Genomic DNA, 19,345 nt, shown 5'->3' on the forward strand with positions numbered 1-19,345 from the left:
CACTAAACAAATTAATGAAAGCCTCAGGCTTAAGATTGTTATTGTTTTTGGTAAATAGTTTATTCAAAGTAATATATAAAAATATTTTTTAAGCTTTAATCTTGTATTTTTCGTTTTAAATTATTTATAAAACCAAAGTTTTTTGCAAGTAAAATATTTAATTCTTTACAAACATATAATCAAATATCATTAACGTTTTAAGATAAATATTATTGTTAGAATTTTAACTTCAAAATTGAACAGTAAAAATACTAACACTTAAATAAAAAAAACTCCATTTCCATCCTATGGGCAAAATAACAAACATATTTACGTTCAGCCAACGATTTGACAAAGCCAATAATGTTTATTTTATCTGTGAGCGCGTTCATAACTATAATTTATCCTGAAATGCATAATTGCATAATTGGTCGTGATACATTTTAACTGACTACACCATTATTAGATAATCTACTTTTAACAATGTCAACTGAGCAAACAGTTCAGTGAAAACAAAGCATTTAGTAACAGAAGTACTGTAGAAGCTTATTGTAGTTAATAGTTGAGAGAAGCACTAGTCCCCCTCCTACCCAATTATCATCCGCTATTATCTACCTCTTGCAGGCTTCTACGATTGTGATTTCTATAATGTTTTAGCATTTTGCCTAAAGCTGTGAGAACCACTACTTGCATAAAAAAATTCCCCCGCCACAGCAAACCTGCAGACTTAGCGAATTTACTTTTTCCTGATTGGATTTACACTAAAATGTCTCCTTAAAAATATCACATTTATTCCCTATTTAAATAGAATTAGTTTAACAAGTACTTAGGTTTGCTGCAACAAAGAGGATAAAAAAGAGTTTGTTGTTATAACATGTTAATACTGTAGCTCAGTAAGAAATGAATGTATTTTCAAAATTTGATCAAATAACTTCATAAACAAGCAAACTACAACGGTTTACTTATTCTCCATAATTTTTTTAAATGTTCTCCGTAACCATTAGGCACATAATAACTCTTCAATGTACTAAATTATTTGTTTTTTACGCTCTACAAAATGGTTTGGAAAGAAATTGTGAAATTTTGTGTTTGTAGGGTCAAAATGGGAAACCCCTATTTTTACCCCATAAAACCCCCCATAAACCCCGTTCCCATAGTCCGATCATGCTGGTTCGTGAACTCGTTCGAATAAATGTAGGTTTACACGTTTGTACCAAATTTCAGCAAAATCGGATCATTATTGCTTGAGTTATCGTGCTAACGGACACACATATATATGAATTTGAACGGGTGGTGTTTTTGGCCTCTAAGGACCTCAAAACGAAAAATAAATCGGTCCCGAGTCCAGGTCTTACCATGAGTGCTACGGTAATAGCTTATTCCCTATATGGGAAATTCGCTAAAACGCGTTTGATGTTCTATTAATTACGGGCACAGGTAATATAGTAGTACTTTTCAAAATAGCAAATTTCTAGGCCAATGTGAAGTCCTCACTTCCGTTATCAATTTCAAGGTTCTTTGATAACCGGATACTAAGTTCAGTTCTACGAAACGTTAAGTGCATGGAGCCTCGTGTGTGTTGGTAGACAGGAAGACACTATCTTTACTGGGTCACAACAGATGTAATAAACGCTTAACAAGTTTAAAATCATGTTTCCCTCCAAAAGTAGTTCCTTGCAAAGCTTGAAACCTTTTGAAGACTCATTAGACAGACAATGAATCTAAATTGATCTTTACTCAGAGCCGAAGTCAATGAGGTTAAAAATAAGTGCATCAATTATTCTCGATAAGAATCTTACGATCGTATATGAATGAATTGAAAAGGTAAAATAAAAGGTTTTTAATTTTAATGCAAAAAGACAAGAACAGGACTCAAATTATATATTTTAAGAATAAAACTTCCGATCTAAAAATGAGCGTTTACAGTAAAGTTGGATCCATTTATTTTGCACTGGTATGATTTAATAAGTATGTTTGTTTTAACTGCAAGCAAGAAAGAAAGAAGAACAAGAACAAGAAAGATACTTGTAAATAATTAAGGCATTATTTCCTTTTAGTACGATTTATTTCGTCTTGGTTTTATAATTAAATACTCTTATTCAAACCCTTACTAAAAAAAAATTGTTCTTTTATTCTGTTTTTATCCGGTCTGTTGGTGACTACCAGTAATTTTCTTTTTTCCTTTGTTTAAAATATACAATTTATTTGTATTTAAAAGTACGATTTTTTTGTTTTGACCTCGCAACAGATATTGCAGCAATTGATACTATTTCTCAGACGTTGTTGCGAGAGTGGCGGGTTTGATTCCAGCATATCCAAAAACATTTAAATTATTTTGACCGCTTTCCCTTAAAACTTTTGACGATTTATCTACATAAATACAACTGGTTTAGATACTACCAAATGATTATGAAAAGGAAAATATTGCCTCATTTGTATTGCGTTTGAAACATAGTGAATAGAAAGACATTTATTTAGGTGTCTGCAATGGAAGTAAACGATTCTCGTAAAGGTGTAAGAGCGTGCACTATAAACCGTGTTATTCGCTTTACCACCTATCCTACCATTAAAATGGAGAAGAGACACTCTTCACCATTACATGTGACAGTGTAATTTAAAACCGTTATTAGGCCGCCTCGTGAGGGAAGGATGTTTGGAGGATTCAGCATTTAAAGGTGTTTAGTGTAAATTATAGTCTAAACAGTTGTTTTGTTTTTAATTTTGATAAACTATGAAATAGTTGTAGGATTTTGCTATCGAGTTGTGTAAATTTTGAAAATAACTTCAAACAAAAGTAAGTATTACTCCTGTAGGCTGAAACTATTGCATAATGTTTTTGTTGGTTAGTTTATAAATAAGGTTTACAAATAGGTAGTTGTTTTATCTCTAAAATCGTTTAAATTTATAGCTTTGCTGAGAAGCCAGGGGTTCATATTTTCTATTCTGGTCCATTTAAGCCTTTCTTGTTGACATATCAAAACGCATACAAAGGGTTACTTTGTGCCTTTATACTTAATCATATTTAATGCTTTCCTTATTGGTTTATTTCGGATACTCAGAGTAGAATTGTTATCCTTTTGCGCAGTCAGGAGCCGTTTATTCTGAGTGATTATGTCCTGTTATGATTTGGACTAGTTTATTTCTTCTAGGGTAACTTTTTAGTTTCTTCTTTACTATTTTCTATCAAATTTGAGTATTTAATGATTTTTTAGAATTTTAACCACACTTCTGTTAATTGTAGAAATAACAACAAGTAAACAGTAAAAAATAATTACCCTCTATACAGCATATAACAGACAGTTACATACAGGGTGTTTTTTTTAACTAACTTCTTTATTTATGTAAAAACTGCAATAGATAGAAATATGCAGTTAACGGGAATCGTCTATTGACGTAGGGGCCACAATTGTTGTAAATTTAATATGAAGTTCCCATTCACCCCCTTTCTCCCCCTACCTTTAACCTACAATTTTTAAATTGCAAGGTACCCTTTTTTACATTTTAAAGTGAGGGCATGAAAAAAAGAAAATTAATGGCACAAACTAGAGATCTCTATGTCAATAGACGATTCCCGAAAACTGCATATTTCTATCTATTGCGGTTTTTACATAAATAAAGAAGCAAGTTTTTTTTTCAAACACCCCATATACCGAAAACTCGTTCTACTTCGGTAATAAATCTATTAGGTAGTAGGATGTTCAATCTAGTATGTAACTATATTACACTCGAAGTTAAAAGCTCAAACTCCTAATGAACACACCACTTTAAGTGTGTTAGTCACTAAAGTGGGTAGGCTCTTAGACTTTGGTGCGAGAGGGTTATATTCTGGGTACTGTGTGTCTACAATATTACAAAGAGTTGAGATGTTTACGTTGTTTTTCCAAAAGTGTTTGAGTTGCGTGGCTCAAAAATAAAAGTATCGTAGACAACAACTCCTCAAACCGTGAAAACTGAGATTTTTACTAATGGATAGGAAATGTCTGGAATACGATCTTGGATAGACACTAATTAGTATGGCAATTTAATGAGAAAAATATATGAACACTGTAGTAATAAAACAAAACAAAAATACATTTATGATCATAAATTTGTTGTCATGGAATCCCTAGCCTGTCTGTAATCTACTTACTCATGTTTTAAATCCCGGATTTGACAAATGGAAGGAAGATTGGCATAATTAAGGGTCTGAAGGGCCGGAGATAACCTATTCGTATGGTCCAAGTTATAAATGAGTCCGTTTAATACAATCTAGTGACGGTGGTTTAATAGTTGTCGAGTGATTAAATCCGACCATTAAACATTCCTTGCAATCTGTAATCATTTCGTATAACGATTTTGCAAAGACGTTCGTGGTCTTGCAATATCGGTCACATGATTTATCGTTGGAGCATTTATAGGTATAAATTTATCGTTCGAAAATTCCTGATAACCAAATTGAAACTAAAATATTTAGCCTTTTAAAAGTTTTCATGATTTGTTTTCATATAATTACCAGAAGTGTTGTATTCACAAGAGTTGCAGGGAATATAAGTAAAACCGAATCTTAAAATTTTTGACATAAATTATCTAACAAAAAACTGATTCAAAGTGCTTGAACAACAAATTATATTATAAGACACAAGTATATCTTTATTTTTATAAGTACGGTAATAATTCACTCTTGCAATATATAAATATAAAATAATTCCTGTCTGTGCGTGAAACATAAAAAATATCCCTTGGGCAAGGAAAACATTCTATGTCTGAAAGAGAATACTGTACATAGGCTCTATAGACTTTATAGACTCTATAGAACAAATTAAAGGAAACCAAAAAAGTTCTTGAAAGTGTCACATATAGGTAAGTTATTGTCAACAGCCCAAACGAAAGCAAATCAATCAGTTGTTTCAACAATTATTCTACTTTTATATCGGTTGTTGCTAACAGGCCAAATAAAAGCGAATCAAACAGTTGTTCTTACAAGTGTTCAGTGTTACATTCATTGAAACGTCGAGACGACATGCAAGATTATCTTGAACCTTGATTACTGCATCTAAAGTGATTTCCCGTTTTCATTAAGGACTGTTTCATACCTGTTATAATGTGAATATGCATTTATCAACCCAAAAGTAAACTGTAAGTGTACTTTTTGTATAGTGTAAAGATTTATAGTTTGGATAAAAATAAAGAATATTTTTGTTGGTAAACTATATTACAATAGGTAGTATATTGCTGTTGAATTAATAATTAAATTGGTACAGTACTGATTGATTTGAATTATTGACTGTCCAAACCACTTTTAGGGCATCAAGCTAGATCGTGTTGAATAACAAGACAGAATTTATTTTGTGTTGCGTTAACTATGGTGATTTTTCGATTCATGTATCCAATAGGGGGTGTGTTTACTGAAATAATCAGTATCTAAATTAACCCAGTTCATACTTTCAACGCATTAATCAAAACATTTTTACTAAGCAATTTGAATCTTTTGGTACTGCACAATAAGAAGTGTCCCTACTTCTCATTCCAATCGTGCCGTTATTGGTGACAAGGTCACGAAGACTGATTAGCTTTTACAGCTCAGATATCACTGAAGAAACGAGGATAACGGTACTACAAAACAAGAAAGGACAGAGTCGAGTTCTCAAAGCAAAATAGAGACTCTTTGAGAGGTCCTTAATCGTAGACGGATCAATGTAGTGGACGTACCAGCCCTTCCTCTATAAGGATCCTAGCTATACTTGTCAGAACATCCCTTTGTTTCAATATTACTTACTCCTTATAGTACTCATGCCCGTTATACCTAATGTGAAGATTGTTAAGGTTCAATCCATATAAGTGCCTTTATGGCTATTATTTTGTAATAAAGCCCTAAGATTGTATACTATGATTTACAGTACAGGAAATAATTTAATATTTGTAACCTTGCAGATATTTATAAAGGATTTAAGTTGGTTTCTATAGTTTTACTTCTTTTACTAAAATAATACTAAAACAATGACTATGTATGAGAGGTATTTATTTTTGCTTTCTCGATAGATAGAACAATTTACAGTTAAAATACTAATAATAGTTAATGATAGAACCTATAAATATAGATCTTTAAGGTGGGCTCCGAACCTTCACGTAGGGAGATTATTATACGTAGCTAAAGTCATATAATTTAGCTAAAACCCATAGAGTTTCGGCTTGTCAAAGTGTTGTACATTTGATATAGCAATTTTGTGTCTACAAAATAAATTTCCAAAGTGTGGCTAAAATTATAATGCTTACAAACAATGTCTTTTAGCCAAATATGTGTCAATTAACTTACATTTGTCCAAGTTAGCGACTGAAACATTTAACAATCGAACTGCAAGTAGATGCATAATTCTTTGTAAAACTTGGAGTGTGTTTCGATATGTTTTTGTGTCTTTATAAGTGAATCGTCTTAAACTCGGCATTCATGTGAATTTTGAACGAAGTAGACCCATCACGATACACTAACGGATCGTGCTTTACTTGAGAAACCAGTCCCAAAAGTAGAAATATGTACTTAAAATATATGTAATTAGATAAACCAGTGTTCACTGCTATCATTCAATTCTTGTTTATCGTACAAATTTATAGTAAATCGAAGACAGGCTTGCTAGTTTAATTATAAACACTCTGTAAAAACAATATGAACCTTTTCAATCCCTACAATCTCACATAGGTCCAAAACAAACCACCCTTCTTAGGTACAGTCACAACCCTAAGGATTTAGAGGCTACCCTCTCGTGGTGTGTTTACATAATTTACATCTCACTGCTGAGGGTAGACCTACCACTATGTGATGGATAATACAGAACACAACGTTGTTGACACAATGTACAGCTTCTGGCAGAGTGGCTGTTAGGAAAAGATAAATTGGTGCCCTTTAAAAGTTTAAAAATCAATTAATACTGTTTTTTAATCTATGTAGAATAAGCATTTCGATTGAGTTTAGCATCATCGTAATAACGAAGATACATTACTCAGAAAATGTTTATAGTTTAGAGTTTAGTTGTTTAGAGGTTGAAAAAAAAAAGATTCACCATTAATTTCAATATATAAACCCCCTTGTGAAAATTACTCAGCTTTGGTCTTGGGGGCTGTTGTAAGTACTTTTATCACGGGGTTTCTGTCTTGAAGGACCGGGTTCAAATCCTGTAGATTACAAATGGTTTATTGATATTTCGTAGTCTGGTGGTTCATATACCATATGTCTAGTAAGGTTATTTAAGCAGTAAGTTACCCCTCAAACCACAGTTTTTAATTGTATACTTTTGGACAGGACTAAAATATTAGTAGTTATCCCTTTAGCATATTAAACCTATATAAGTAAAATATTTTGTACGAGCACTTACTCTTTTATTGATATGTAGCAAAACATTTTCGTGGTCTTTAAAACAATAATCTATATCAATAAAATCTTTTTATGGTATTCCATAACTCGAGAACGAGTGCACTAAACTGGATGATTATTTTGTTGTTGTGTTCCTTAGTTCCAGGGGAAGGTTTTTATGTATGGAAATTCATAATCCATTAAACCGTTATTTAGTAATTTGATTTTAAATATTTAAAAAAATGCTTCAACATTAGCTTACTCACTTCAATCTGAAGGCCAGTGAGCGCAGCAAACAAGCTCTAACCAAAAGGTGAGTGAGCGTAGCAAACAAACTTCAACCAGGACGTGATTGAGCGATGCGAACGAGCTCATCTTGAAAATGAACGAGCATTTGACATTTACCACATTAGGATAGGATCTGTCGGGCCAGCTAGTTTAAAATAAAGATTTAACATTTTATGAACATTCCAAATAATTAGATTAAGTTTTAGCTCCACAATCATAAGCCTACTACAAAATATGAAGTTAGCATGGTAGGGTACATTAAAACAGTGTTACTGTTAACAATCAAAGCCTTAGTTCATACTAGGAAAGTGTGCCTTTCAGGCAGTAACATAAACTAAATCAACAACAGGTTGCGTTTTATTCCTTAGATATACTTTATGTTAAGTCTGTATGCAGATTTATACTGATATCCTAACACGCGCTGTTGACTATCGTTTATTAGACTACTATGTGGACTGGAAAAATAAAAAATAAATTGTAATCATCATAAATCGATATCATAAGGTATGAAATCCGTGCTGTAATTTTAGACTTGTTGAAAATAGAATTTGAGCTAACGCAGGCTTGTAACGCCAACTTTAGCCCCAGCAGAATTTCTATTCATCTGTACCAGAATGTCATTGGAATTATTGGGAACCGAATAAGAAAACTTTTCGTTGATAATTAGCTGTCAGTGGCATATCAAGGCCTAAGCCTTCATTGCGCTTACTGCCAACTGTTCAATATTGGACGAAAAACTGACAAAGTTTTGACAAAGAGTAATTTCATCTCTTTTGTATGTGACTATTGTAAATATCATGTTACATAGTCTAAATGACAACAGACTAGATAGAGAATGAATAGATAAATACTCAAAAATAGTACTGAGACAGAAATGTGAGCAAGAATTCTCTTTTTTGGCAATGTCGATGTAGATTTTTTCATTTATTATGTGTAGTAAATTCTTGGTGGTAATTTTATATACCATTTATGTAGAAAAAGTTGAAAATTCAAGTATTTAGTCCAAAGTAGGTTATAAATTCAATTATTTGTTTCCTCAAACTTTTCTGTCATTTTTTTAACCCAATGTAAATTGCATCTAAACATAATTTATAATACTATTCGTTATTAGGTAACACTGTTATTTGAATAACCATGTGATTTTAAAACAATCAATCCATATAAATTATGTTTTCCTCTGAAGCCGAAATGTGGAATAACAGTATTTTAAAGTTATTTTGAGTTTCTAAATGGAGATAAGATTATAACTTTAACTAAACATGTTTTCTCATACTAGTGTTGTAGGAAATTATGTTATATTTTAAATTGAACATTGTTATTTATTGATAATAATCAGTCTTTATACTTTATAGTTAAGATGAATATGGACCATAAACGGAACATAATGTGTTGGTCGCCATTTTGAGTATGTTCAATGCCAATGTAGTCAATAAATAGGGAAAGGATAAAATACTCATACTAAGAAGTCTTAAAGATATAATAAAGATGTAAAAAAGTTATGATAAGACGAGTGTTTCGGTGGACGTCCAGATAACTTCCGGAGTCCGGTTATAGTACTTACAAAAGACTAATTCTGGATTTCGGATACATATAATACACAACAAAGGTTTGCGACTGCAGTTTGTAAAGTCAATAAGAGTAGGGATATATTTCACGACTTATCGCAGACTTTCTTACGATGCAAGATTCTAGCTTTAAACCATATTGCCTTTATTGTGATTGTCAATCCTTCATACTTTTTAAGTGCCAGGATCAATTTTTACCAATTGTTTCATGTTTTATATTTTTATGATAAAAATTCTTTTGGATTTATTATTTTGCTGGTGTTTCAAATATTTTACTTTCAAGTAAAATATTTTAGACAAAACAATTATTCAAAGTAAAATTTTATTTTACCTAAGGTTTTATTATGTTTTAAATGCTGTTTAGGTATGTGGACTATTCAAATTTTACCAAAATATATAAAATAGCTTCCATGTTTTTATTCAACTTCCGAATTTCCTCGTGATAGACAGTTTACAGTTGTAGATATTGTTTTCGTTTGATATGTTTTTCAAATGAAGATTATCGAATTAATAGATTGATGTTTTGAGATAAGCTATTTATGTTCAAAACCAGGTAGGTCTTAAAGAATATACTATATTTTAATAACTACATCACTGACCTTTAATTAATAAATACGCACATAGAATAAGTTAATCACTTGAAACGCATATGAATTAAGTTAGCTTTGAATACAGTTCACCATTGTTTTGACATTATTGATCAAACTATATTAATACGCGTTTAACATATTTAAATCCCAGCAGTATTTCATAAAGATGGACTAATTATAAACCATTAAATGTGTATTAATCGTTGATGAAGCAAAGCCTGGAATGGGTGATCGCACTATTAGTGGTAGAGAATTCATAATAGCTGAACAATACGATTGCAGCTTCTAGTTAGACTCGTACTGCATTGCAAGTACCGTGCAATTTGTTATTATTATGTACAAACTAACAAATACATACAATTTATACCAGTTGTATATTTAGTGACTAACGATTAGGCGTTTCTTGAGGCAAAATCTTTAAAACAAAAATTCCTAACATTAATTAGAATTGTCTAATTACTGTACCATAAAAAGCAAAATTTAGTATATTAATTATGGTAGACTATACTCCAGACTTTTGTTAGAGACTTTTGATTACATTTAATCAAAAACATTCATACATGTTCTACTAAGGGTTTACGTAAAGAATATATACATAATGCATATAATAAAATCCACATTATATTTCTTTTAATGTTGAACGAAAAATCTACATCTACATCATCTCTAGTAAAAACGTTGACCTTTTAAAAGTTTCCACTTTTTACAACCATGAGTTTTGAAATTGTGGCCTTAATTAAAGGTCACACACTGTATGCCTACCTCAGGGTCGGTTGCTCTCAGACTTTCGTTTGTCTTGTGAACACCTTACCTCCACGCGAACATAGGCTAATTAACATTATTTGCAAGCTCTAGTTGCAAAGGTCACCAATCGGAGACAAATGTCAAACAAATTCCTAACTTTGGTTCAATACGAGACAAAACCAGAAGTACGGTTCGTGTCAACAATCAAAACAGACGGTAATATTAACAGTTCGTTTAGTAGACAGGGGTGAGTTTACAAATGAGCACGGAACTCACGACTAGTTTTTTTTTTTTATTTGATATGATACCAAAGTTGTTGTTTAGACAAAAATTGAAAATTGAACTTTGATGAGTGATCTTAGTTTTGAAAAATGTTCTTTATCAGGTATATAAACTAAGTAGATCAAATAAACCGTTTTATTTTCTTGGTCATTTTTGCTTTATACAATATAAACCAAACCAAGTAAGATTACTGTTTTTAGCCTAGTTTCTATCCTTAGGTGTCAGATATAAACTAAACAGAGTAAAATAGTTTTAGCTCTTTTTTGTCTATTCTTAATAGGCCTAATCCTAAATTAATTAGAAATTATTTTAATTGACAGGCAAATCTTGTTAAAAATTCCTCATATGATTAGGAACAGTAAGATTGTCCCTGTAAGGCGAGTGGGTGTGTTCGGCATTAGGTGTTTCCAGCTTACTTTGGCTTGCAAATCATTCTCGGCAGAAACTTCGCACCCCATCTGAATATGAATCGACATCGATGGCAGCCAAGTATCTTAACCTAACACACATATGACGCACAACAGCCAATGTGATGTTTTCTTTATTCTTCTAGCGTGGTCGTCAAAGTTTAGCATCCTCTTAGATTTTTGTCAATTTTGCCCTAAGGCTTATTCAAGTTTAATCTGTGTTATAAACGTATAAACATGGTTTCCGACCCTTATTTTTCATGATTTTTAACATAGTTTTCTTGACAAATGTATCTTAGTTTCAATTCTGAAAACTTTGTATTAAAGAAATTGGAAAAAATTATAATATTTTGGATGGTTTTCATGCAATGTTGATCCAAAATCACCTTAAGTTCTGTCTAGGATTATTATATTTGTAATGTTTTTACTTTGGTAGTTGCAATGTTACAAGGAGCTGCTAGGATAGTTCTTTATTCAGAATAAATTACTCGAACGATTAATAATCGGCAACATTTTGTTCGAAAACGTAGGCTTCTATTTATAGTATTGTATCATCAAACTGAGGTATAATAAGAAATCGAATTTAAATATTCCTGCTGTTAAGTTCGTATTTTTATTTTTCAGTTAAAATATCGCAGTTAACTTAATAATAAAAAAAAACTCTATTCAAGTATCCGGGGAAACATTTTGGAAATCAAATGCAAAAATGATTTTAACATTAGGCTTAAAATTTATATTTAGAAAAAGATTTGTAATCTTTGTTTTTTTGCACGAATAAATTCCAAAACCGGAGGACGTAGATAAAACCTGCTTGATTAGTAAAACATATATTTGCTTAAACGAAAGATAATCAATCTGAGAATAGCATGTTCTAATAGAAAATGTGCAAAACATAGGAATTGGAGCAAACCACTTTTACAAAAAGTGGAGGTCTCTAAAAAACAAATAATTCAAGAACATTCTCACTGCTTGGAAAGCACTTTGCAAAACATTCCATTCAACTACAACTCTGACGCGAAAAATCAAAAGCGATGTGTCACTCCCTTCTATGGTTCATCTGAGCACGGTGTGGGCTTTAATAATAAACTACACTTACAACCCTCGCCTCCATGCATAGTTTCTGTTTCTGAAAAACTCCCCTTCCACTTGACTAAACTGATATAGACTAAAGTCAAGTATCATTATTTTTTGTTTGAATACCCAATACTCTATTCTACAAATCAACAAATTACTAAAAGTTGGATGTTCGAAATATGTGAAGTGGCATGAACATTATTGGATCATTCAAATTGTATAATAATTGTGTACGATCTATATTTTTACCTTAGTTTTTCAGTTCTCTGCGTTCTATCTCTAATTACTCAGAATGTTACTGTACATATTTTCTCAATTGAGATGAAACAATTTTAACTCTCAATTAAATCCTATTAAAATAAGCAGCTTAAATGTTTTAACGAGAAGATGAGTGTTTTATGTTGTTTCAAAATAAATCATCTCACAAACTGATGTAGAATGTTCGTTTTGAAAGTAATACAATTAGCTATGATAGGATTTATGTTATTTCAGAGTGTTCTCGAACAAGCACAAACTATGCCAGTTTTACTAAAATCAATCCTACTTGTGATACTCTGTGAAAAGCTTTTCATTACGGTTTAGTTTGCAAACTATCTGTACAGTTTGGTCTATTTTCAACATGAAGTATGCATTCTCAAATAGTTTGCTACTTACTCCGGTATATCTAATTAGTCTTGTCGGCATAGTCTATAACATAGTCAATACAAAGGTTGAAGTACCACCTTAACAGTTTCATAAAACACCATCATTTTCAGTCTTATTTAGGAAAGATTGTAGCGATATGGGTGTATGCTGTTGAAGTAGCTGTCAAATGTTGATAAGGGATCAGGAATTATCAAAATATTGAAAAAGATTATTGAGTAAGTCAAACTAATAATAAACTATTGCAACGATAATAAATATACATTACACGGTTGTAGAGATATTTTACACCAGCAAGAAGGTTTAGTTCAAACAACCTTATCTATGTTATTTGATCTTTTTATTCACTCAAATTTTAATTAAACAGGAGCAGTCCTAAAGAATAATTTATATTCATAGGATTAAAATAGTTTGAGAATACTGCATGAATTAGAGTTTTACCCGTTTAAAATAGCTGTGAAATATGTGAAGAATGCCTGACTTATGGTTCCCTTATATTTTTTCAAGAAAGTGCAGACACCCATACTCTGATTAAATTGTGCATTACTTATGAGCTAAGCTTTAATTCAAGATGCAATATTACTATAATATAAAAACAAAATTCCAAAATGAAACATTAAACATTTTAGTGATGAGAAAACAAATTTAACATGGAAAAAGTTCGGTTAATGAATATTTTTTTATAATTTTAGGTTAACTGTCTTACCATAAAACCTACGGTATTAGCTTATTCCTTATTCAGCATTTGTCTTGCAGCCATATTCATAGTTTGTCATCTGTCAAAACAACTTTTAAATTATTTGATCCTCGTCAACCTTTATTTGTTTGCAAAGAATATAAAGGAAAACTTGTCATGTCAGTGAAATAAACTATAACTCTTTCATCTAAGAATGACACAAGTGAAGCCCAAGATTAAGGCTCGTATTTTGTGTATCAGGGTACAATTTGAGCACTGTCAAACAAATATTTTTTGTTGATTGACAGTTTTCATTGACAATCATTGTGACTTTAATTGACATTGAGAAGCTTACATTGTGTAAAGTGGTCCTGGGGATTTTTCAGGACGACCGGAAGTCCAGGCAGTAAATCTCCAGCTTCTGGAACTCCTAGTCAGCCCGCTACCTCCTCTGCCAGCAATCCCGAGGCCAAGACTCCACCCACAGCCCACAACAAGGCACTTCAGAATGTCAAAGGAGACCAGCATCCGTCGGTGAGTACAAACATTAATTGACAGGAGTAATAATTGTATTCCAATCTTGAAGACATATCCAGTCTCAGGAAAAAAAGATAATAGTTAAAATTGTTAATTTCTGTTATCCAGGATACTGTTATACAGGATACTGTTATTCAGGATACTGTTATCCAGGACACTGTTGTCCCAGGTCCTGTTATCTCGGATACTGTTATCCAGGATAAGGTTATCCAGGATACTGTTATCCAGGATACTGTTATCCATAATACTGCTATCCAGGATACTGTTATCCATAATACTGCTATCCAGGATACTGTTATCCATAATACTGCTATCCAGGATACTGTTATCCATAATAATGCTATCCAGGATACTGCTATCCAGGATACTGTTATCCAAGATACAGTAATCCTGAGTCTATCGCAACTGTTCTCGTCCGCGACCGCATATAACTTTTACAATAGATAAGAAGAACCTAGTATATTTTAATATGCCTTCAATCTTATATGTTACGAGTTTATAAATCCATGATATCGACGATGCAATAACGGATAATTATGTAGCATATAATTAAGAATGGTTTATGATAATTTAGTGGATGACGAAATGTGTTAGACCAAGTTGCAAATTTGCACATCAAAGACAACTTAGATATTTTTTTCATATAGAGTTTCAAAATGCCACTTTTAGCAACAAACGTTTGATTCAAATTAAGTAGTTGAATTGAGCTAAATACTGTCACAGACTGATGTGTGTTGAAAAGCCTATGCTAACTTGTGTTACAAAGCAAAACTGAAAGCACAGTTTTTTACACTTAAGAGCATTGTAAACCACTTCAACTATTATAGAAATAAACTTTGAGATAATATAATATTGGCAGTTATATTTGAGTATAATATTTATTCTGTTGGTCCATTTAAATAACATGTTTAACATGTAAACATATAAACAACATATAATACAACTATATAAACAACATAGTTACACACATGTTTAACACGAAAAAACCAATGATGCAAGTATATTCTCGTAACCTTAACATAGTCGTGGGTTTAATATTTTATTCCTTAACTGCATACTGATTGGTTTTCTTTACCAATATGGAGAAAAAGTATGATAAAATTTATATATAAAAGTATTCATTTTTGGAATTTTATTTGGATCATCTGAAGAAGTTATAAGCGTGATATATTTTTAACTGACTGATTTTTTTTACTTAAGCATGAAGCGTAATATACATGTATTTAAAACAATGTGTAAGAAATAGTTATTCTTCTAACAATCAATATTTGCTTACACCTATATTATTTTGATTAATAGACAAAACGTGTGCACTGATTTTGTAAATAAAAAAATACATAAAACTGCATTCTTACTACTCATGTTAACACGTCCGTTCGATTTTTGTAAGGACCAAACATATAAATTTCATTTCAAATCTATTGATTGACGTTTCTTAACAGAATAGTTTCATCAAACGTAAATAACAATGATATGTTGTAAGCAATGATAGTGGTACTGAGAAAACCCCGCTTAGTAATACTGTCGCAGCATTGCATAAATATCGGAAACAGGTGGCTTAGCTTATGTACTCAACAATTGCTTATCTTACATAAGGTTATCTACAGGGTTCAGTGCTGTATATTTACCTCTCTGCTGCCAGCATTTAATATTCGCACTTCTTAGAATCTACCTTTGTTCCTGTGTGCAGCCTTAATACAATTTTTCTCCAACAAAGCAAGCTATTGCATTTTCATAAAGAAATATTGGAACCAATTTTGTTTCATTATTCTTGATGTACTTAAAATAAAAATGGAAAATGTTATTGATTATTACAAAATAATGGATAAATATAGTGTATTCTCCAAGTGAGCTCAAACTTAGTAAAACATTATTTAAATTGATCTATATAAAAAAAAATAAAAATAACAAAAAAAACTAGAGAGTTTTACGGGTTACCATACTGAGCAGCAAAACTTTGCTAATTTAAAAGTTTGTAATTCTATTATATTAAGACGAGTTTTACGTACCTAACCTTATTCACGTATGCTTACACTTTCAAATTTATCCTTACTTAATTTTACGTTGATTTTTAACTAATAATAATAATAAGCATAAGTAATAAGTAATAAGTATTATGTACCTATAATGTAACTGGCATTTTGAAAAGTCAAATATTGTCAATAATATTTTTTTATAGAAATGCATTAGTATTTTGATGCAGATTAAACAAGTAAAATTAAAGTATGTTCTACTATTAAGTGGTAGAATATAATCATTATAGTTTTAATAAGATTGATACATTTTATAATATTTCCTTTTTCAAGGGAGCTTTTGATTCATAAATACAGTACGAATTGTTGTAGTGGAAAATGAATATAAAAACTATAAAAATATGCAATAGGATCGTGCAGTCTATGTTTTAAACTACCTAGACACTGCAAATTCCTTTTTGAATTGAATCGCTTAAGAAGTATCGAAGTGAACGTATAACAGAGATTTTGTATTGTTCTTTTTGTGAAGGGTGATATTGGCTGCACTTAACACTCAAAAGGTGCTGAAATTTTACATTATGATTCTGGCCTTGAATAGAGTAGTCTACTATCGACCCAATAGTCTTAGCATTCAACCGACAGAAAATAGAGATGTGTACTGTATAATATTTGATTGAATTTATTGTCATCACGTATTAAATTTTATAAACAATCCTTTACATTTTTAATAAGTTATATTGTTAACGTTTTCCGAATTTTAAGTATAAAAAAGTGTCTTTTTAATTATGTTGTTTAACTTTTGATTGTCAGGTTCTTGATGAATTAAGAAGTTTACGCTCTATGTACATTTCGCCACCAGTGTGGCATCATCAGGAGCTGTTTCTTGTTTCTTCTCACATTACTTAGTTACTAAAAAACGCACTATCCTATTTTATTTACACTGATTTACATTCGCGGACGATTCATGGCGCGAGTGTGGAATCCCGAGCACGCGAGCGCGTGCGCGGACCGGGGGTGCTACATATATGTCACTGTTCGACTGCCCGGCTGTTGTCTTTGTACTGGCTTCTTGAGGTGATGGACTTCATCTGTGAAAGGCGTTGGACTTTAATTCATCAAGAACCTGGCCATCAAAAGGTAAACAACATAATTAATTATTTGTTCTTGAATCTAGGAATACTACATGAAGTGTCTTTTTTGTTTTAAAAGCACCGTTTATCGTTTATAATGTTTTAACTATGTTTATCTCTGTTAGTTCTGTAATGTTCCAAATTGTACAATAAATCACATTTCATTTCATAATGATACTTTCATGACATTTTTTTGAGAGTGTATTAACACTTAAGTTATTAAGTTTAATAAAAAAAACTGGAATTGGCTGATTTCGACAAGTATTTTGTGTAATTTGATAGATCCATACAAAACGTTTACATTTTTTAAATATCAGGATTTAAAGGCAACAACAACACGTATTAGGGTTTATATATTTGTATTAAAACTTGAGTGCGATAATAGTGTTGAATTTAAGCTTTAAAAATAAATTTGAGATCATATGCATACTTTTAATTAAATATAAAATTGATATCGTCAAATTTATTCCCTATCTGTAGGTTTGTATGACACTTAATTAAATACGAATGTTTAATTTAAAATGATTTTTTTTTTTTATCATATACATACATGAATACACGTGATGGTTCCAAAAGATTTGTTCCTAAAACATCTTAAGGGGGTTAAACATCCTGAGCCAATGGTTAAGGGACAAAATTGATGTGGGAGTTTTCTGTAAACAATAACAGTGTACTAAGAAAACTCACCATATATAATAAACTACCAATAAATATTTAAATTTTAAAATATTTAAATACAATTTTTAATTTAATTAAAATCAAAATTTTGTACAACGATAATAAAATCCATGTTTTTACGAGATTTCGGCATCAGAAACTTGTTTCAGCCTTCAGCTGAAATGGTATATTATATTGACAAATAACTGCTCCAGTAAGAATTGCTTTTGTGCTTATTGTGATAGAAAATGTTTCCAATATGTTCTAAATCAATGTCCATAAATACCACAAATAATTAATTCCAAAATAAAGGCCAACATACAAAACATTCACAAAGCAACAAAAAGAACGATGGCGAAGCTGTGCCTCAGACATTAACTGGAATTATGAGTTAAGCAATGATGTTATAAAACATGCCAAACAATTATATGTAAGTATTTAAAAATATAATAGCGTAAAGCACTATGTCAATAACTCAAGTGAGAAGAAAATGTCTTGATACCTGTATGTATAATTGAAAACAATATTAAAGTTCCATCAATAATAAAACTTTTAAAGTGATTTAAGAAATACAATAATACCAAAAGACTATTACAAAACAGTACCATTACAACGAACCTCTAACAATTAGGCTGAACAAACGGCAAATTGATATTCCAATTAAGCTGGTTTATTAATACATTTATGTCGATTGTTGTGTATTAAATGCTTGGCCAATATTGACTTGCATTGCTCTAATGTGTTACGTATGTTAAGTGCAGCCATACATTTTGTATGGTGATTAGAAAAAACATGTGTTTTAATTCAGACGGACATGCTATGAAGTTGCTGTGAAGCAAAAAGTTTCCTTGCATTTTCTATAAAATATTGACGGTAAAACTATTGTTATAGTTATCATTTGCTATAGTAATGTTATATTATATAAGTTGTCAAATTATAACCATCAACTTAATTCAGATTAAAGTAAGTGTCCTATTAAAGTATATCACTAATATGTTTTATACACTAATACCAGAATAATATTTTTTAAACACGTTTAATAAGCTGAAAGCAGCATTTGAAGTTATCAGTGCTTCTGATGATCCTTTAACTAATTAATAAAATTAATATTACATGTTTGGATTATCTGACTGCCAAAGGATAGCATTTAATTTATCTGCCACCTTGACACTGCTCATTTTTATTTTTAAAACGTTTGTCGACGAGGATAAATTTATCTCTTGGAGATGAGCTCAGACCAATTTCATCTGTTTATTTTCTTAAAACCGTTCTACACGAAAACAGCTGACGTTTAATTATGTAAATGTTAAAAAGGAATTCGACAGACGTAGGAAACGTTTTATATTTTTTAACGCGTTCGAAGGTGGGGGAAACCTTGCCACATCGCAACAGGAAGTCGGGTCTAATTAATATTTACGTTCTTGTTTACACCCCAGAATTCGCAAACTGTGAACTTTTCGCGTGGGTTTTTGTAAAC

General features: G+C 31.2%; 1 protein-coding gene across 10 annotated transcripts in view; it reads left to right on the top strand.

Moving 5' to 3' along the window:
- Positions 1-19,345, top strand: part of LOC128998002 (synaptotagmin-7-like) — an 800,371-nt gene that overhangs the window by 730,878 nt on the left and 50,148 nt on the right. For all 10 annotated transcript variants that reach the window (XM_054423907.1, XM_054423908.1, XM_054423909.1 and 7 more), the window contains one exon: positions 13,958-14,105. In XM_054423907.1, the coding sequence (XP_054279882.1) occupies positions 13,958-14,105 (148 nt within the window). The remainder of the gene's footprint in view (positions 1-13,957; positions 14,106-19,345) is intronic.

Source organism: Macrosteles quadrilineatus, unplaced genomic scaffold, assembly GCF_028750875.1.
Source record: "Macrosteles quadrilineatus isolate MER2022 unplaced genomic scaffold, UCM_ALF_1.0 Scaffold_7__1_contigs__length_78375512, whole genome shotgun sequence".
NCBI lineage: Eukaryota > Metazoa > Arthropoda > Insecta > Hemiptera > Cicadellidae > Macrosteles > Macrosteles quadrilineatus.